The sequence below is a fragment of the Aedes aegypti genome, chromosome 2 (assembly GCF_002204515.2).
Source record: "Aedes aegypti strain LVP_AGWG chromosome 2, AaegL5.0 Primary Assembly, whole genome shotgun sequence".
Classification (NCBI taxonomy): Eukaryota; Metazoa; Arthropoda; class Insecta; order Diptera; family Culicidae; genus Aedes; species Aedes aegypti.
The window spans coordinates 102,914,419-102,936,458 of NC_035108.1; the positions used below are offsets into that span (position 1 = coordinate 102,914,419).

General features: G+C 36.4%; 1 protein-coding gene and 1 long non-coding RNA gene across 2 annotated transcripts; one reads left to right on the top strand and one right to left on the bottom strand.

The window, feature by feature from the left end:
• Nucleotides 1-1,355: 1,355 nt before the first annotated feature.
• On the top strand, nucleotides 1,356-21,163 carry LOC5576078 (actin-related protein 3). The gene is made up of 6 exons (XM_001662359.2): nucleotides 1,356-1,616; nucleotides 1,759-1,939; nucleotides 18,633-19,401; nucleotides 19,461-19,543; nucleotides 19,606-19,689; nucleotides 20,325-21,163. The coding sequence occupies exons 1-6, from the start codon at nucleotides 1,573-1,575 to the stop codon at nucleotides 20,418-20,420; spliced, it is 1,257 nt and encodes a 418-aa protein (XP_001662409.1). The 5' UTR covers nucleotides 1,356-1,572; the 3' UTR covers nucleotides 20,421-21,163.
• On the bottom strand, nucleotides 16,391-17,403 carry LOC110675854. Its single transcript, XR_002499852.1, has 3 exons — nucleotides 17,204-17,403; nucleotides 17,019-17,143; nucleotides 16,391-16,955 (listed from the first exon to the last, which is right to left on the bottom strand). It is a non-coding gene; the product is annotated as an uncharacterized LOC110675854 (long non-coding RNA).
• Nucleotides 21,164-22,040: the final 877 nt, after the last annotated feature.

Genomic DNA, 22,040 nt, shown 5'->3' on the forward strand with positions numbered 1-22,040 from the left:
TGCAAGTTATACTACGGAGCGACTGCTCCTTGTATTATTTTATACAGTGGTTGTCTAAACGGCGAACATTATCGGGTTCCTGTAGACTGATGTATTTTGTATCATACTATCTAATAATACCTGTGTCAGCCTGTCTGTATTTCACAAATTATCAACAAAAACACGATTTGGTTTAAATAGGGTCCTAAAGCCCTGTCCCAATTTTAGTGCCAAACGCTTAAGTTTAGGCCAATAACAATAATTTACTCAATTTTCTAATATTTTCCGTTGGTTTGAGTCCAAAAAACATTTTTTTAGATTTTGCCGCACCCCTTGGCTCAAACCCAAATTTTGGGTGTATTTTGTTTTCCGTGTCCCTTCCAAAATGTCAGATAGAAACAACCCCAGTGTTAAAACTAAAACCCCTGTGGTGTTTTTGCCAACTAAGCGAACGTCAAACATGATCTTAAGTGTCAAGGTTCATTTATGGACCCAATTTTTAAATCAAAGTTTAAACATGATGTAGCCGTTATTTGAGCGGAAAAAATTGCTAAAGTAGTTGCAGTAAGATACTCTTTCGTGTTATTGAATAAAAACAAAATTTCATTAAACATTTTAGGACCCAATTGCATGAAAAATAACGTTTAATTGCATGAAAAATAACGTTCAATTGCAATATTATTTCAATTGAACCAATATGTCTATACATTTTCTCGACGACAAACTCGCGTAGCACGAAGGGTTCAATCAATCACATACTTAATCGACCGCACGAATCTCCTCTTGCTGCAGAGATCCCATGTACCTTGCTTTACCACGTAACACTCTTCTACACTTCAATTATCGTATTTTATCATGAATATTGAATGATTTTCAAAAGGCCACATCTGAAGATGATGAAAAAACAAGCCACAACTAGAAGGCCTCAACACATTTTAGAGTAAACAAAGGCGTCAACTCACAGGCCTCATCAGCGTCGGCCGGCGTCTATGGGCACAAATGAAAAGGGCTGCACAGCTTTTGGTGAAATAAAAGCCTCATTTCCTTTGACTCGTTTTTTTTAGCAGGATTTTTTGCTAAAATGATAGTAATGAATATTCATAGCAATAAATCAGTTTATCCATCGACTTTCTGGACAATAAAATAACATACAATGCTAAAATTCATAATTGAAATTTGATTTATTGTTCGACAAAACAAGATTGCATTTTTCTCATTGTTTACTTTTTGGAGATGAGGCCTTTTGAATTGTTAGTCTTGAAATATTTATATGTATACAACCCTGCAAAAAGTAGCGTCGCGCCATCAGCTCTCGGTCGATTTTTGACAGTCCGCATCATCAAGCAAAACGCAACCCGAAAACCGAAAACCCCACAAAAGGAAACAAGAAAGAATAAACTTCAAAAGCGAAAACTGCATCGGAGTGACAAATCGGGGTCCTCTTTTTAGGTGTGGTTGCAAAAAGTTTTATCAATTTTCGGCTAGAAAAGCCTCAAAATTCACCAGTAAAAGTAGTCGATTGCGTAGTTCCGTATTTCGTGAGTTGGGGAAAAGTGCAGTGTTCTGTGAATTTCAAGTGGAAACTGGTGCAAAATGTCTGGAAGATTGCCAGCTTGTGTGATCGATGTCGGAACGGGGTAAGAAGAGGCGAGACAAAATAAAATCGGCTCCCACTGAGGGAGGTTCTTCTTTCAATTTCCACATAGTGGTTGCTTCATACGTTTTTTATCTCAGTAATTTTCTTATCAACATTACCGACTCGTTATCTGTTCGTTTCAGCTACACAAAGCTCGGTTTCGCTGCGAACAAGGAGCCCCAGTTCATCATTCCGTCGGCGATTGCCATCAAGGAAACGGCCAAAGTCGGGGACCAGAGTGCCCGCCGCGTCACGAAAGGGGTGGAAGATTTGGACTTCTTCATCGGCGATGAGGCGTTCGATGCCACCGGGTACTCGGTTAAGGTAAGAGAAGGTTCGGTTTCCCGTTAAGGGGTTGGTTCATTGAGCGAGTGATGAGTCACGGTATACCGTACTCGATGGTATGAGACTTATCATCCAATTGTTATTCAGCTAGTGGGCAAGCAACATTGAAAGCTTACAACGATGAATCGATACATGATCGATCCCATTCACTATTAACTCCTTTAAGAGGAAAATAACCATCATCGTTTTACAAATTTTCAAAACCAGTTTTTTTGCTCAAAATTTAAGCAATGTTCAAGAAAATCTATCATTGCATTACACTTGCTATCTGGATTGCAATGATAGATTTTTATGGGCATTCCTTTAAATTTGAACGAAAAAACTGGTTTTTCGTTTTTGATGATTGCTGATGATTGAATGATGGATTCTTGAGCCTTAATATATTTTCTCCCAATTAGTAACATATAGTATTGGACAATTACTGCCCATAACTGCATATTTGTAACATTCGACAAAAGTAGGCATTGAGTAAATGGGATACCAAGTTTGCATTTTATTGCAGTATGGGAGGGAACTGATATTTCAAAAAATCACTGAAAATTCAAAAGTGCTTATTTGAGACTGAAGTTTTGTACAACTCATATCGCTTATTGGGTGAATAGTCAGAAAAAAATTCTGATAGAAATATCGTTGCCATTGCATTATGAGGCTCATGTATAATCAATTACAATTGCGAATGTGATAAAACAACTTGGTATTTTTTCGAATTTTCTAGAACAATCTCACAGATTTTAGTAAGTGGATCGAAAGTATTTGTTATTTAATGACTCTCCCGGGTATTAACTCGAAATTGTCAAATATGTCGAATGTGACTGTTATGCAGTTATGGGCAGAATGGGTCTACCCCGTTTGGCATAATGCCATTTGGCATAATGCCGTTTGGCATACAGTCGCAGGGTGTCTACTACCTGGAAAAACCTGGAAAACCTGGAATTATCAGGGAATTTTGATCACAATCAGGGAAATTACTTTGAGGCAGTAATTCATGATAGAATATGTTAACGACAATGGATTTTTGCGTCATAATCCAGAGCTACCATTATTTGCCAGAAAACTCTCTTAATTCGAAAAAAAAATTCGGCTGTGCCGCTCTCATGAGCACTATATGAGCTATTCAATGAAGATCCTTTTAAGTATGAATTTTTATCAGCTTTCCAAAACATGATTGATGTTTTTAATGTCTCTTTATTTATTTAGTGAAAGATTAACATATCAAGGGCTGGTAGCAGGTTTATTTTAGATACCATTTTTATGCAAGTCTCTAAAAAGGCTTTATTTTTGATAAAAGGGGTCTGAAGTCTCTATTTTAACCAAAATAGTCTCTAAAGTCTCTTTTTTCCATTATCTTGCTTGCAGATAATTAAGATACAAAATTTCTTCTCATATTTCTTGAGAACAGTTTCAGGAATTATCCTTGTGGTTGCTCCAAAGATTTCATCATTCCTCTACCAATTTCTTCAGCAATTTTTCGTAGGATGCTTACAAGAATTTCTCCAGAAATTGCTTCAGGATTGAGCATTTCAACGTTACTACCTCTAGTTATTTCTCAAGGTATTCCCTGTGAACAAAGTCTATCCTAGGACTTCTTCCAGATACTTTTTCACTAACTTTTCAACCGAATTCTACAGTCGTTAATCTAAGAGATATTCAAAGTTTCCCACAGAATTTCTTTCAAGAAAACCCGACAAGAATTTCCACGCCATTTCATCTATGGTTATTCCAAAGAATAGCTCCAAAGTTCCTCGAGGGGTTATTCGAATGAATCTATTAAGAACATTACAAATAATTCCTTATATTCGACCTGTTTCCATTATTAAGTTTCTTTAGATTTTTTTCTAGAAATTTCTCCAGCGTTTTTTCCAAGGAATTTTGGAAAACGTTTTGAATGAATTCTCAAAAAATCCCCATGGAATATTGAATTAAGGTTCCACACCAGTTAACACTCCAACATTTTTTCATAAGATCCTACGATTGTAGTAACAATAATTCCTTCACATTATTTTTAGGAATTTCGTCCTGTTTTTTCAGGAGTTCCTTCACAATATCCTGCGAGATTTGATTTTTTCTTTTATATTTTTCAATTATCTTATCTTAAATAATTAGCAATAATCTTGGAAATCTTCTAATAGTTCTTCAAGAGTGACTTTCTAAAAATCTTTTCCATCAAAGGTGACCTAAGAAATTACATAAGTAACTGTAACAGAAGGTACCCTAAAATTTGCTTTAGGAATATACGTCACGAATTTTTCTCAACAATTTCTCAGCATACTGGAAAATTTCATTCAAATTTCCACGAAGAAAACTCCTGGAAGAATGTTCGAGAAAAATGTTGCGAAAACTTCCTTGAGAAATCTTTTAGAATTAATGGAGGAATTTCCGAAGAAATCTTAGGAGCAATCTCTAGAGTAATTCCTGAAGGTATCCTCCTTGAGAATTTGGAATAATCTGGAGAAGTTTCTAGCTGAATATTATAACATGTTTTAAACGAGAGTCTTGAAGGATGTTTGTAGAAAAACTGATTGGAGAATCACCGGACAAAATCCTAGAGGACTAAAGGCTTTTCGAAAAATATCTGAAATAATGGAAATAATTATAGGAAATTCTAATGGAAGCCCTGAGGTATTGTATGTGATATTTTTTTGGAAAAATCTTGATTCTTTTTTGAGATACCCAAAACAAAACATTTGGAGGAATTCCTTAGGAAATTCTTGGAGAGTGAAAATCTCAAAAAAAAGATATCAATCAATCCCCATCGTAATGTCGTCATAATACATGTTTGTCATTTACTGGCATATACCAGATTTGTTGGTATATCGTCGTAATGTCACGAGAAATTTGAAAAAAAAGTTTAAAATATTCTCAGAGAAATATGTGGTCTGATCAAACTATTCTATCCTGGTTCCTGTTAGGTCTCGTTTTGCTTTTTGACAGTACCGTAAAACGGGGTATCTTTGATAGTGCGTAACCCACCACATACTAAACGGAATATCATAATTTCTGTTAATCGGTTAAGCAAAACGAATGCAAAACTGAAGAATATTAGTATGACACTCCATATAAAAGCTGTTTTCATTTGAATCGAGACCATTTGAGGCTTTTTACACGAGTATTAAAAATTGACACAATTTTAGCATTTTTGAAACGCTTACAAACAATCTGTTCTACGATCACTATTTGATGTACTTTTGAATAGTTGGCCACTTATATTTGGTAGCCTAGTTATCATAGAACTTAAATACAGTCTCAAATCTCTTAGCGAAAAGCATTTTCACATACTGGGACCATTTTTGTAATCTAAGTCAGAAATTTCCGTATAACGTTAAACGCCTATAGGTATGCAATGCCCTACAAATGTTCGTAATTCATTCAATTTTGTTCGATGCATACTCCATTATCAAAGTTACCCCAAAACAGAAAACCGACTTTCGATTATATGAAAAATTATATATCCATTCAGAATAAATCTTTTGGCAATCTATCAACAGCAATCGATAGGTAGGATGCCAGTACTTGTTTTAAAAATATAAATTATTAAAGTTGCCCCGTTTTACGGTAATCAAATTCGTCTCTTTTTGATTACTTTTTAGTGTCTTTTTTTTCTGGAAAGAGGTTTCTAAATTTCCTGTTTTCAAGAAACTCAGTCACCACCAGCCCTGCTTCATGCATAATTTTTAAAATTATTGGAAAATATTCGGTTTTAGAACAATTTTAGATTTTCGAAAAGAATTCTGGAATTTGTACAACTTTAACCTTCCAGTCGTCGCGCGGTTTGCCACCGTCAGAACCACCGTGCTGCTGTTGTGAACGAAAAGCGAGGTTTTTTTCAGCGGTGTTGTACAAAATACAACAGCGCGACGACTGAAGTGTTAAATTGAAAATTTCGTAACAATCATGAATAATTTAGAACTTTTACGAAGGGAATGCGAAAATTCAACATTTATTTTAATTACCACATTGATATGTTATACGGTCGAACGCGATTACCCAGGGGCTTGATAATTCATGTTTCTATTTCCGAAAAAAATGGATCGGGATCCAAAAGTTTTACGGATTATTTGTATTAATTTAGATGGGTATATGTATATCTACTTAAATATGTAGCAGATGACCGTGTTAATGTTAAGATATTTTAAAGAATTTGGCTTTTATGCAGATCAGAACTGTATGATTGCTTGCTAATACATCGATAAACTTAGTATTTATTTTAAAATATTACCACAAATCCAAATAAAGTTTTACTTTTGCGCCCATGAAGTTGTCTTAGTTATCTAAACGACCGATGGAAATGATATGTACCATTCATCTGTACTAAAAGTACTTTCAAGAAGTAGCATACTGATGTACTTGAAAGTTTCGTTTAGTTCACGGAGCTCTAACAAACGAAATATCATTGGAAAATACAATTCATTTGAATAAAATTTAAGCTTTGGTATTGTTAGCATGTTCATATTGTAATATTGGATATTAGAATCGCATCAGCATGCTTTAAATAATGTCCAGAAGTGTATAGCTATTAAATTGATTTTTTTTTTAAATTTGTCATTTGTTTGTTTTAGGGCCCTTTTCTTCACCTTCGCTTAAGCCGTAAACCACGTTAAACCCATATAATAAAACTAGATTTAAGACCTAAGTGGGGGTGAAAAAAATCATAGACATAAAAAATTAGAGTACTTCTGGAACCTGGTTTTTTTTTTGTAAAACCTGTAAAAACCTGGAAATATCAGGGAATTTCATTTCGGTAAACGAGTAGACACCCTGAGTCGTTTGGCATAAAGTCGTTTGGCATAATAGTCGTTTGGCATAACAGTCGTTTGGCATAATAGTCGTTTGGCATAATGGTCGTTTGGCATAATTTGAAAAAGGAAGATACTGCAGTGGTACAGTCATATGCCGTACCATAAGAAGCGTCATAAAATTCCATGTTCCTTCATTTTTTCAAATGACATCGAATAACTTAGGCGTTGGATATATTTTTGTTAAAGATGCGCCATAATATCCTGGACTTAATGACTTAATGACTTAATGACAACGGAATGTACGATCGTGAGCAGTTTATACACACCCTTTTGCTTAATGGAAGGAATCAAATGATCAAATTCAATGTTTTTCACAATTATGCCAAACGGCTATTATGCCAAATGACGATTATGCCAAACGACCGTTATGCCAAATGGCATTATGCCAAACAGCTATTATGCCAAACGACTGTATGCCAAACGGCATTATGCCAAACGGGGTAGACCCGGGCAGAATACATTTGCAACATTTTCGACCTTTTGAATAAAGTGATTTTTTTTTGATAAATGTTTATAATATACGTAACTCAAAAATTAAAGGAATAGCTTCATGGTATCCTAACAAAGTTGAAAATTTATACGAGATGACCATGTTTTGGAGACATGTTTTGAATTGGCCACATCTCCCGGGGCATCTAGAACCTACTATAAAGTGGCCATGGCAGCCGGTGGTGCTTGAAATGCTTCGCAAAGCATACACGGGTAAAAATGCGGCACTCGAAATAAGGAGAATGAGTCATGATTTCGGGAGGAAAGTGTGTTTTCGTGTTATGAAAGTACACCATGACCAAAAGTCATGAAATCATGAAGCATTTTACCGTAACGCCGGCTATACGTTACGTTTTCAATTTGAAGCGAAGAGAAATGTCAGCTGGAATCCTCAAATCATGAAGCATGTATGCTGAAACCATGAATAAAATTCATAAAAACATAAGCACTATTCATGGATTTAGTCATCTGTCATTTATGATTCCTATTTTTGATACGAAAAGTGGCAATTTCGGTCATGAAATCATGAAGCAGAATCTGATATCATGAACACAGTTCATGAAAACATAAGCACTATTCATGTATTTAGATGGCTGTCATTTATGATTCCGATTTTGGTGCTGAAAAGTGGAAAGTTGAGTCATGAAATCATGAAGCAGGATCCCTGAATCATGAACTCATTTCATGAAAACGAAACATTATACGTCAAATTAGATCCCAGTTTATATTTGCTATTGGTAAACAAATGAAGTGAAAATTAAAATCGTTGCGACTTTTGTACCGGTAGTTTCGTAGTACACCGCGAACACATTCCACAATTGTCAACCTAACGAGTACCAAATCTTTAGCAGGAACGCGAACATTCAGTGGTTAGGTTTGTACGCAAAATATTGTTTCGAACATCAATTGATTTGACAAATGGTCCCTGGGCTCACAAAATGTTGGTGGATTGCATGAGTAATGGAACACTCCTTAACAACACTGTGGTTGTGGAAAATAAACTGGAACATCCGGCTGCCGAAGGCTTTTTGTGAGCTGCTCTGCTATAGGACATAGGGAAGGCATCACATCCGAACAGTTAAAATCGCCGACGAGTTTGTGAAGCGAAATCTTCACTCAAAGTCAAACATTGCCGGTTCTGCAAAATCAGGATGAAGGCTTGTAAGTATATTTTGGAGCATCTAACAGCTCCGGCAGATTGATTGTGTCGTGACACAATGTGGGAACTTACGGAAATCTCGCCAAGAATGTCATCGATACGAAACACTGCTTCGATTTAAACTTTTTCAAAAACAAAACTTTTTTTATGATTTCACTAGAAAAAATCACCGATCGCCATGAGACGCGTTGACTAAGATGAAGAAAGTGACAGTTAGATTTGTGTAACGCCCTGAGCATACAAATTCTTGCATAATACTTACGATTTCATGGCTTCGAGTCATGATATATTGAAACATAAAATTTTATGAATTCATGACTTTTTGTTCATGAATCCGGCAACCGATTTTTTTCCGTGTAACCTTTGAAAATCATGAAGGTAGTTCGAGTTTCTAGGAAAAAACATCTATCCAACTTTACACCACACAAAAATACAAGCGACAGAAAAAATTACATTTAAACATGACCTCGGAAAATCCGGAACATCTCCGGTATCCAGTGGCCAATATGCATGGCCAAACAAGTTCCTGAAACTAGACCAAATTTACCGTCGACTGCTTCCGGATGCATCCAATTTCATAAATTTTTCATAAAGTTATAAGCATTTGAATTTAGTCATAATTTTGCCTATCCCCTCTTAGACTACATCCTAGTGATCTTAGGCAAGACTTTGCAGAATTTCGAAGCAGTAATCAGATTCCGGTACATAATGCTTACAGAATCCAGAGAAAAGTTTTTAAATAAACGGAATTTCACGGGATCAAAAGGAAGACTATCACAAGTTCTGAAACGGAAACATACATAATCATAAGAATTAAGAATAGTGTTCCAGACAAATTAATGACAGTGAAATAAGACGCAATAAAAATATTGCTCCAATAAATTACTAATTTTGCAAATAAATTGATATTAACTAGTTGGCACGCCCGACAATATTTTTTTTTCTGCGTTTTGATCTATAGGTACATATCTCTCAAAGCTGGGACAAATCTTCCTCAAAAATGTGTAGCTCACAGAGATGCTTAAAAGGGCAGGGCTGTTACAACAGGCGCAAATTTCGCGATTCTCGCGATTTTCGCGGATTTGGCCAGCCAAGCGCGAAAATTGCGCGTGGATTAAATTCTGTCGCGGAAATCGCGGATTTCCCAATTTATGCGGCAAAAATTGCAGTTATATACATACAGTCGTGATTTCATAATTGGGAAATTTCTATTTAAAACATAAAATTCAAGTCTTCTCCTTGAGAGCAGTGAAGTTCAGTTAGTATATTCACTGATATCAAATATAATGTTCAGGGAAATATAAAAAGTAGAAACATTTTATTTGTAAATCATTTTCATTTTATTTGGAGTCATTTTTCTAGAGGGTCGCTAGTTAATCAAGAGATAGTTCCTCCCTAAATTCTTAATGACACTAATCTAAAATTCTATTGATTCCATTGACGGCGATCTATAAGTTCTTGACTTTAAGATAAACTGGAAATAGAAAATTATACCGTTCAAATCTAAAGTTATATTCAAAAATATAACTAAATAAAACCTCTTGTAATTTAGTTTGATCATCATAAAACCGTTTTACGATCTGCTTTGAAAACCAGTGCAACGATTGAAGCACAATTGTCTAAAAAAAAAGATGATCATTTAAAAATTTGTAACTTTGGAGAAAATTGTTGAACACCGACAAGTAAAAAAAAAATTAAAAAGTCATAATGCAGCTGATATCAAAACTACCTACAGTGGAAGCTCGTTATAACGACAACTTTTATAGCGACAAAATCTCTCTGTAGCGACTTTTTTCGATCCCTTGAAAAATATTTCAATGATTTAACCGTTCTTTATAACAACTTTTCCCTATTAAGACGGTCCCTTGCGATGTCGTTATAACAAGCTTCGACTGTACTTTTACTTTGAGCGATTACAATAACACACTTAAAAAAATCATTAAAATTTACGCATATGTTCCCGACATATTGAAGCAAGTAGAATGACTTGACCCTAAGTCACAAATGACGTAATTTTCCGTCACAATGGACCGAATATTATTCGAATCACAAAATTTTTCAGTCACATTGGACGTAATTTTACAAGAATGACGTATTTTTAAGTACTAATACCATCAAATTTATCAAATTATCATGATTGAAATCAAATCAAAATCATTATCAAATTATCAAATGCAGTACTATGACAAATTTTGTGATAATAAAATTAAAGATATTTAGAATTTTCTATTCAAATTCCATGCGTTTTGCTCATAGGAAAACAATTTACAGCATGCCAAAGTTGAGCATTTTGTATGAAAATCGGCTTTCACTATGCTATTATTCTGAACACAACTGTATGTACATTACATTTTCAATACTTTTGTGTAAAATAGTAGACTCCGCAAAATTAAACTGAGTAGTTTACAAACCAATTTTTATAAAATTTTATTGTTTTTTTTTTTTGAAATTTTGGTGGCTCAGAACCTGTAGAGTTGGACATTTTGTGTCAAACGTCGAGAGAGTTTTAAGGCGAAGTAGGCCGCCATTGAAATTTGTACGCGTCGTTGATGATTGTTGCTAATTCATCTCACGATTTCGAATCAAAGAAAATCAGTTGGTTTTGCACTGACACAGCTGAAAAAGTATCAGCATACTTTAAGCATGTTAGCGCGTACAGTGATACTTTTTCAAGTCAATATAAACCATCAAGACTGAGTTTTATCACTTTGAAATGCAAGCTGAAAAGTCATCATTGTTGCCAAAACGAATGACGGGCTACTTAGCCTTAAATGTATAGTCCAATGTAATGCCAATGACTAATGAATATTACTGAACAAAATGTAACAATTTTCACAAACAGAAATTTGTTAAAAATATTAAATTATCACAACAATCTTAAGTCTTTTTACCTCAAATTGATTGAGTATTAAGACTTAAAGTTTTATAAAAAAATAAAACAGTTTTCATACAATGAATGGCATGCATTTGAAACTTATTGTTTAACTGTCTTCATCTCATAAATAAAACAATATGTTTTGCAACATCATTTTCTAAAACAATATGATGGTGTTTGCCTATCCATGTATTTCATGAAAAAAATACAGTATTGGCGATCTAATCGTATTAATGGCAATGTTTTAGCTCTCGATAACATCATCACTTAAAATATAGTGTAACGTTAGATAAGATAACAATTCGAAATTTAAATAGCAATTTAAGGTTTTCTATGCTTCTAATTGATAATGTAAAATTACTGTGTATGTTTTTCTTCTTCAGATATCATTAATAACTTCATTTTGCATCTCCTCGAATCGTGTTAAGTATTGTTGCAAACTGGGCCTCCTCTCTGCTTGTAGCGACACTACCATTTATTTTCTAAAAAATTTGAAATGTTGATGACAAATTAATTTCGAGTGATGTTTTTGAATGCGATTTTATCCATGAAAAACTCAAATTAATGGATTTTTCCACTTATTACCTTTTTTTCCTGCCTAGTGGCGCAACTGGAGTAAATTAAATATATTTCATCATTAAACTATACCCTTAGTTTTGCAAAAAAGCGTATAAAAACTTGTCTTGCTCAATAGAGCGCTGCATATGACGAGCCTAACCTCACTTATTTGACAGCTGCTGGTCCTGTTGTTTACGTTTCGGACTTAGTCGTTTTTTCCATCATTTTTTTCATCTTCGCAATTCTATCACCAGCATGCTGATGGTGATGATTTTCCACGGTAGGAAGATAGAATAATACGATCCGTGGGTATCTGCAGTGGATTTGACCTCTCCTCGCAGCAAACTTTCACGAAATTAAGAATGATTCGGAAAAAGTACCTAGCCCAAACTGTAAACAACAGGACCAGTACCTGTCAAAATTGATGCGTGACGTCACAGTGCAGTGGAGTATGGTAGATACTTTAGGATAAGGTGACAATAATCACTTAGTACCATTAAAAACTAGTTTTTAATCAAGCACGTTTAGGCATTTTTTTTATAATGAGTAGTAAAGATGTCAATGAAACAGAATTTTTTAGGCGTCGATTTGTGCTTCTAGGCGCGTATCGAATTTCTGAAGTCGCGATTTTCGCGGATACGATTTTAAGATTTTTGTAACAATCCTGTTAATCGAAATTGATACTTAAATATAGCAAAATGTTGGAACCAAGGAAACTTACTCGCCACCTCTCACCACGAATCAACTTTTTTTTCTGTCTTTGCAACACACATCGACGACGGAAGTGGTTGCCATAACATAATCGGTGCACTGTGTTCAAACTTTGCAGATTTTTTGAACTTGAACACGACTCTCGTGACCACAAGCTTCGAACAGAACACGTTCAAATGTATCTCTGCTATAAGGCCGGTAGAGCACTCCTCGTATTTCCTTCGTGAAATACGATCTTCATTGAGTGCGTTATCGTTTCACACCATCACCTTGGTATGCACTGGGGCAAAAAACCTTAGGTTTTCCACAAATCACGAATTATGAACCAGTAAAATTATGGTTTCACTGAACGCTTAAAAATTTCGCATGTGGAATCATAAGTTTCATAAGTGAGATCTATGAATTCTTTATAAATCAATATTTGAAAAAAAAATATCATAGCAATCGCTAGCAGAACTGCTCCGCTTTTGAAGTTAAGCGGAATTTAGCCACATGAAAATTTGAATTCAATAGAAAAACGTAATCCAATAAAAAAATGTATTAGTAAATTTTACACCAACTTGGACTGATTCAGCCATAGGGGTGGTTTTGAACTTTGCATCAATCGTATGATTTAATTGTTCAGTCAAAAACTCAAAATCAGAGGGAGACATGTTGCTAGAAGTAGGTGCATTTTCTGGTAATTTTTTGTTGGGATTATCCGGTAATGAAGAGATGTGAAAGGAGCTGTCTGCTGTCTGAATGATTATCCCTAGGAAGACCATTTGAAGGGGAGGATCTGAAACTACCTGCACAATATTAGCATAAGAGTTTCCTTGAGTAAATCCATCCAAAATCAAAAATTCAAACGGCTACCCGACGAAAAAAAATCAGCTTGTGAATGAACATGCTTGTAATGTACCTGATGAGTATGATTTTTAAGCAAGCGATCGTTAACTGAAAAATGAAAATTTGTTAGAGATTCAACCTTGGGGAATTCCAGCTACGAAAAATGTTGCCTTTCATCTGTTCAGTACGTGCCTCAACGCCTTCAACGACTCGAAGGGCAATCTCTACAGTTAGATTTGTGGTTGCTCCCGCAATTTGGGCATACAAACTTGTTGGTATCTTCCTTCATAAGACAGACGTCTTTAGCGTGAGAAGAACTACCGCAAATAATGCATTTAGCATCCATGCGGCTATGTTTTGTTCCATGACCCCACGGCTTTTTCTAAAGCTTCAATATTATTTAGATCACTTTTGTTAAAGTGAACTAGATAATATTTTTGAGAAAGCCCTTTCCGAAGAATGCCAGATTGGGTTCTCTTTTTCATAACGATTAGGTATTTGGACTGGGGAGAATCTAAGTAAATATTTTTTTCCATTTTTTAATCTCTTCAGGTGAATTATAGTCATTTCAGATACCGTAAAACGGGGTGAATAGAAAAAGTGGGGCGAATAGAAACAAAGCGACCTTCAGTTAAAAATGCGACTATTATGTAATGATAAACTTTAAAACCTACTGAAATATTTTTTTTTCATTAGTTCAATAACAACAGAGCATCGCTAGACTATTTTCAAATTAAAAATGTTGCTACATTTCTCATTAAAAAATTGGAAAGAGATTCATTTTTGATAGCTTGAAACATCCGCCATTTTGGCTGATTTCAAAAATGATCAAAAATTGAACTTAGTTTTAAAAATTTAATTTTTTTCTTCACTAAATAAATACATGATGATATTTTTTCAAGATGCACTTGAAAATATGTTTATTTTTCCATTAAAATGTAAAAAGCATTGATATTTACTGAACAGTGTTTCTATTCGCCCCATTGCGGGGTGAATAGAAACATACAACATTTTCATAAATCTTTGTGCAATATAATTTTTATTTTTTTAACAGCAATTGGGGTCTTAATAAAGGAAGACGCGACCCATATTTAAGTCTAATAAAATTGGTTGTTATCCACACGGTTTAAGTTGTACACATTCTAACATGTCGGAAAGTGTTTCTATTCGCTCCATTTTACGGTACCTTTCAGGACGAGTTTGAACAAACTTTCAGTTTTGTCGTCATAAGTAAAAAAAATGTGCTTCTTCTCTTCAAGATATTTGAGAAAAAGTTCGTGATCTTTAAGAGTTTCCGCCAAAACGCGACAGTCTCCTTTCTTTATGGTTTGAAAGGAAACCTTGATTCCCCTAATGGAGTTCAAGATCTCCAGCATAAATCCCCCAAATTCGGAACAACTGACCACTATGGCGGTACTCTTTGCTTCTTCACTTGAAGCAAAGAGCCAGGGATAGAGGCTGCTTCGATTTGGTGTTCGCAAAATTTGTCTAGATCATCGAACTGATTGCTCATTTCGATGCAATTATCAACATTATCCATTCCACCCTTGGAAGAAAGTTCGCATTCCGGGGAAACGTCCTTTCTTCCATTCTTGCCACGTTTAGTGACAAAAACCCCACTTTTTTGGAAGTTGTGAATTCAAAGACTCACGCTTCCTTTTGTTTGTAGTTGCAAGCTGAGACGTCGCAACCATGTTTAGTGAATAAACGAAAGAAGACGTGACCTTCGAGAGTTTTTTTTTTTCCCAAGACGGTGTCCAAGAAGGATTACCATCGCTAGCTTTCGCCAACGGGTCCAACGAAAAATCGAAGGCACGGGTCCAAACAAGGATCGTAAAGGGATCAATAGTAGAAAAAATAGTACTGAAAAGTACACTCAAAAAAATCCAAACGTCGATGCTACGTGAAAAAACACGTAAGCGCCAAAACATATTCATTCCGTTAAGTTTATCTGTCAAAGGTAATTATCACCGGACAACGAATGAATGTGAAATGAAACACTGGTATCTTGTATCACATCTACCCGTAGACCCTATGTGGAAAAACACGTAGGGTGCCGGTACCAATGGTTGTAATGTACCAGTAGATTGGACTATGGCATAAAACGTACATTTTTCGATAAAAACGACATGTGCTATTTTTGGTGGATAGATCGCCTCTAGTTTAGTCGATTTGCCAAATTTCAGCTTTTTATCTTATCAAAAAGTCATATAAATAATAAAGTTTACATAAAAAATTGGCTCCCTTGCACCAATAGTAGCCGTCGTGTTCCAGTAGTGGATCAACGGTTGGAAGCAGTTTTTAAAATGGATGTAGAAAAATGAAGAAAAGTCCCAGAGATGATCTTAATGGTTCATTCGAAAGATATTAGTTGCTGTTCCGAGGGAAAAATGTTAAACCTATGTAAAAATTTACCATTTTGTTTAAAATTCCTTGTATCATTCCCGAACGTCTACTACTGGAGCACTAGCGCAACTACTGGAACACGTGTACCAATAGTGGCTCAAGCGATTTTATGTTAAAAAATTAGTTTTATCACTCTTTTTATATTTTTCCCATATAGTAAAGGTTGAAATCTTTCTGTTAGCGTCAAAGGGCGTTAGGGCTTTTCGTTATTTTGTTATGATTTTTTATAGCTTAGGTAGTCCACTAATGGCACCGGCACCTTACCTATTTTCCGAGTTCATTTTGTGATATTCATGCGTCAGGTGAACTGAAGATGAAATCTGTTGTGGTAGATAAACACCCACTTTTTGGAAAACCCTCTGCAGCAACGGTTAAAGCTTTGTTTTTTTTTTTCCCGAAATGGTTGACGCCGCACGCATTCTTTCATCTTTCCTATAATCATCACACGACGAGAAGTGGACGTAAGTAAATGTGCTTGATATAAGTAATTTCGAAATTTAGTTTTTTTATTGTATTAGGGGATAACTACTGGTTTTCAAAAGTGACTGACATTCCGTCTGCGCCTGCCGCCATATCGTGCTGCACAGTCGTTCTCAAGGTATCTAGAAGGGAGGTAATTCAATGTGTCACTTAGCACAATCCGCCATTTTGGGAAACAATCTGACAGCTGGCGAGTTTATGTTGCTCCATCAGGCTAGCGAGCCTTGAGATCCTAGCAACCTTTTCCCCTCATTTTTTATTTCGTTTCGAAAACGTCATTCAACAACCAAGTGTAAAACTTTATGTTAACCGGTGACGACATTTATCCAAAGAAAACCCGAAATGGGTTTGAACCAGTTCACCCGTAAAAACAAAGGCAAATTGTTGGTGACGGTGATAATTTGAGAATCACATTGGGAAAAGGCGCATGCGATTTAAATAGAAATAAATGGTTTTACTTTTGTCGATTGTACCGCGAAAAAGAACATAGAGGGATGAAAGATCTTTTATCAACTTTTTGACTTTGATGAATGTAGTAATGAACACAATACCAGAATCTTCTAGTTTATTTCTCTCCAAACATAAACAAATTAATGTAAATTTAATATCGTAGAAATAACACAATCCTCCATGATATCCAAAGCTTCGTTCGATTCAATTCCCATCTTTGAAATGCACGCTGTAAAGCAGAGTCTGAAATCGACAAATTCAGTTATTTTTCTGCTATACAAAATATCATCCACAGCTGAAACTGACCTTATCAAGACAAAAATGTAGGCAGAGCAGTCTTGAGATATGTTACACAAACCATCTGTTTTCACTTTAAAATGGGCAATTTAATTGGTTTCCAATATTGGATCTCATTGATAAAAAACGGCAGCCTGAAACGGAACAACTGAATTATGTTTTAAACTTATCTAAGAAACACATTTATTTGGTACCTGTACTCTCAAACTGTAGTTTGTGTCCAGAAATTTTCTACTCCTTTTCAATTTTCAAAGCGTAATAATAAACACTATGGAAACGATAGCAACCATCGGAGGGGAGAATTGCATCAACAAATTCGCCAGCTCGCCGACTCGTCAGCTGTCATTTTCCTCCCCCTGCTGTCTATGACTCCCCGCATCCACTGACTGCTTAGATTGCTGTACCTGTCTTCAATATACCTTGGTCGTTCTTACGCACAAACGACCAATTACCTACTCGGATCGTAAACAATCTGTTCCGGATTTGCAATTACCAAAATGTGACAATACTCCACTGCACTGTGACGTTACGCATCAATTTTGACAGGTACTGGTCCTGCTGTTTACAGTTTGGACTTAGTACTTTTTTCGAATCATTCTTAATTTCGTGAAAGTTTGCTGCGAGGAGAGATCAAATCCACTGCAGATATCCACGGATCGTATTATTTTATCTTCCTACCGTGGAAAATCGTCACCATCAGCATGCTGGTGATAGAAATGCGAAGATGAAAAAATGATGGAAAAAACGACTAAGTCCGAAATGTAAACAACAGGACCAGCAGCTGTCAAATAAGTGAGGTTAGGCTCGTCATATGCAGCGCTCTATAATAAATGCTTACCATCAGCGCTAATTTATTGCTGATGCTTACGTTCAATCTTAATCTTTAATTTCCTGGGCATGTAATTTTCACAAAATATGATTATGAATGTTATTGTTTAATAACGTGCTCTTCATTCGAAGTTCTGATAGAATATGCCGGAACAGAATGTAACTTTCACAACCACGCTTGGTGATAAGTACGGGAAATTCACGTAGCTACTACGTTGTACTGCGTCAGAATGGGAGTTCATTTGTTCATTCCTGACTACCTACGATTCCCGTAAGTGCTACGTGGAAAGTACAGTGGTTACACTATCATGGGTCACCCACTATTATGGGTCATTTGCATTTGAATTGCGTGTGGAACAGAGTGACTAATAATCGTGACAAGGTGACCCATAATAGTGTGAGCAGTGTAGGATGGAAAAAAACTACGTATGTTTTCACGTAGCTTTGACGTTTGGATTATTTTGAGTGTACTGTTTAAGTAGCACTGAAAAGTACCGTTTTTAATTTTAGCACTGAAAAGTACTGTTTTATTGCTTTAGGTTGTTTTTTAAAAACTTCCAAGAGCAGAGAGAATTCGTATACGCACAGCACGAAGGTACGATGCGCACTAGCGTAGGAAACCCTGCTGAACAGCAACGTTCAGGCTCAAGAATGAAGTTTATCATCCACTCGTTATTCAGTCATTGGTAGATGGGCAAGCTTGAATAAAAGCGCAGAACCACGATACGATCAATCCCAATTTCAAGCTGAATGATTCATTCAATGTATTGATCAATGTAATTTTTCTACTTTCAGTACCCCGTCCGTCACGGGCTTGTCGAGGATTGGGACTTGATGGAACGATTTCTGGAGCAGTGCATCTTTAAGTACCTCCGGGCCGAGCCAGAAGATCATCATTTCCTGCTGACGGAGCCCCCGCTGAACACCCCGGAGAACCGAGAATACACTGCCGAGATCATGTTCGAAACGTTCAACGTGCCGGGACTGTACATTGCCGTGCAGGCGGTCTTGGCCTTGGCAGCCAGTTGGGCATCCCGTCCGGTGGAGGAAAGAACACTGACGGGAATCGTGGTCGACAGTGGAGACGGTGTGACGCACGTTATTCCGGTGGCGGAGGGATACGTGATCGGGTCATGCATCAAGCACATTCCGATCGCCGGTCGGAACATAACTTCGTTCATTCAGAGCTTGCTCCGCGAGCGCGAGGTGGGAATCCCTCCGGAGCAGAGCCTCGAGACGGCCAAGGCCATCAAGGAACGGTTCAGCTACATCTGCCCGGACATTGCCAAGGAGTTCGCCAAGTACGACTCGGAACCGGCCAAGTGGATGCGCCACTACGAGGGAATCAATGCAATCACCAAGCAGCCGTTTGGAGTCGACGTGGGATATGAGCGATTCCTGGGGCCGGAAATTTTCTTCCATCCGGAGTTTTCCAATCCGGACTTTACGACACCACTGTCGGAGATTGTGGATACGGTTATCCAGAACTGCCCGATCGATGTGAGGCGGCCGCTGTATAATAATATTGTACTGAGTGGAGGATCGACCATGTTCAGGGATTTCGGTGAGAATGACCATAATGTTATTCAGAGGACACTAGATAATCCCATTTTCAATTTACAGGTCGACGGCTGCAGCGTGACATCAAGCGTAGTGTGGATGCTCGTTTGAGAATCAGTGAGAACCTTAGCGAGGGTCGAATCAAGGTAAGATAATTTGACAATTGAAGTGGCTTTGAACATCTCAGTTTAATATTGTCTGGTTTCAGCCTAAACCAATCGATGTTTCGGTGATTTCCCATCACATGCAAAGATATGCAGTTTGGTTCGGTGGCAGTATGCTGGCCTCTACGGTAAGATATCTTATTTCATAATTAAGGTGGCCCATTTTTAAACGAAAACTCAATCAGATCGTGAACAAGTAAGTTACGTCCCCAAATTTGTTCATTTAGATCTCAGAAATTTGAACATAATCCGTCAACTCTAGGGGGACTGACGAACTTGAAGTTTGTATGGAGAAAATCAATCAAATGTAGAGGAACAAATGTTCCCAATTACATTTTTGAGCATAGAGTACATTGTAATCGATGCATCTCTTTCGATAAGAACTTGAAAATTCTCCTATCAATAAAAAGGAGACTGCACCAAAGTAGAAGTAATTTTGCTAAGGTACCGTGGAGCAAGTGGGATGCTCTATTGATAGAAGAATCTTCAAATCACTAACGATAGAATTTAATCGTCTAATAGTGCTGGTCAAAAATGTAGTTGTAGCAGTTTTCCCATATATTTGATCGATTTTCTCCATACGAACTTATAGACCCGCCTTAATGTTGTCGGATTCCGCTCAAATTATCACAGTAGCTTCTGGGGGTTCAAAAGAACTAAAACAAATTTGGGAATATTACATAAAAGTTTTGTGATTTTATCATTATGGGTCACCTTACCAGCACAACCATTAATTCTCATTCTTCGTCCATTCTATTTTAAGCCCGAATTCTACCAGGTTTGTCACACGAAAGCCGCCTACGAGGAGTACGGTCCGGGCATTTGCCGTCACAATCCCGTCTTCGGCACCATGACGTAGTTTTGTCACGTCGGACGCGACGTGTTTGGATCGTTCCTTCCGCTGCTGCATTGATTTTACCCGATTATTATATAAATACTAGCAACTTTTAAAATTGCATTTAGAGAAACCGAAATTCCATAACAGGCGTCAACGGACACACAAATCCATTTGCGTAAAGCGGGTTCCGATCGTGCGTTGCGGAAACCGTGCAAAACAAAAAATTAAGTAAAACAGTGTTGATCACTAGATAATTTTCACATTTTTCGCATGCTACTTTAAGCATTGGATCATCATTACAAATTATAGACACCTATAATTAGCTTTTGTTTTATGCATCAATAAATTTAGCTTTTCTTTGAAATTCCAACATACTCTGTTCAGAAATTACGTCAACTTGGAAGAAACAACCGTAAGAAAGCGTGGTAAGATACTACACATTTGATACCAGAAGCAACCAACATGCCAAAATTCAAGATAGAAACAATCGAGGATGCGTTTATTTTGGACCTTATCATGACGATTATAGGAACTTGGAGCTACAACGAAACGTAAATCAAGTTCAGCGGTCACGAAATCTTCTAACACTCTAAGCGAAGTTTATTCACAGTATTTGGGAAGTCTTTCATTCTTTTAAAATTACTCCCGAACTCTGTGTTTGGATTGAGTGATCAAGCAGGGGCAAAAGAATGCAAGCAAGCTAATGAATTATAAATCAAATATGTAAACACATTCTAGATAATAAAGTTAAATTAAATAAGAAATCGCTTAGTTTTGATTCGGGAACGGTAAAGTCGGAGAATAATACCACAGGGTCTTTCAAAGCCTGGAAATCCGTAGTAGAGTAACCAAGGGCGTTGTTATCTGCTTTCGTCTCATTTGGCGTTGATGATTGATATTCTAGGTAGTATGAGGCGGGCTCTGTTCATCTTTTATAAGGAAGTCAAAAACAACTTTATCGAAGTAAGTCAAATGTTTGTTCAGCGTTGCTTAAGCCGTAAACTTAGTTTAATCATATAGAAATCCGGTAGCGACTAAACATCTAAAATAAAGACCTCAGGCCAAGGAAAAGAGACTCAAAGAATCCGACTAGACATCACTTCAAAATACCTTTAAGAATTCAACTAGCAATCATTTCAAAGATACTTGAACTACTAAAGAGATTTGTGCAGTAATTCTTTCAGAAATTTCTTAAAGAATTCAACCAGTAATTCCTCTATAGATATCTTTGGAGATTCCTTCGAGGATTTCTGAGCATTTCCTCTAAAATATTCGTTCGGCATTCGTTAAGATACAAACATAAAATTTATCTTCGGATTCCTTTAGGAAATGCACCAGAAATTCCTCATCAAATTCCTTCAGGATTTTTTATACAGATTCTTCAAATAAATTTTAACCTTCGGGCTGTCGCGCTGTTGTACTTTGTACAACAGTTGTGATTTATATGCTATCATTTTGTAACAAAGATATCTATCGACACCAAACCAAAATGTATTCCTCAAGAATCTTCTTAAGAACAATACTCGATAGTTTTTGTTTAAAGTATGGCCCTTTATAATACGGTAAAATCAACAAATCCACTTGGAAGTCGCATAATAATGAACGCACTATGTACGGTTCGAGGAAACCACGGTTTGAAAT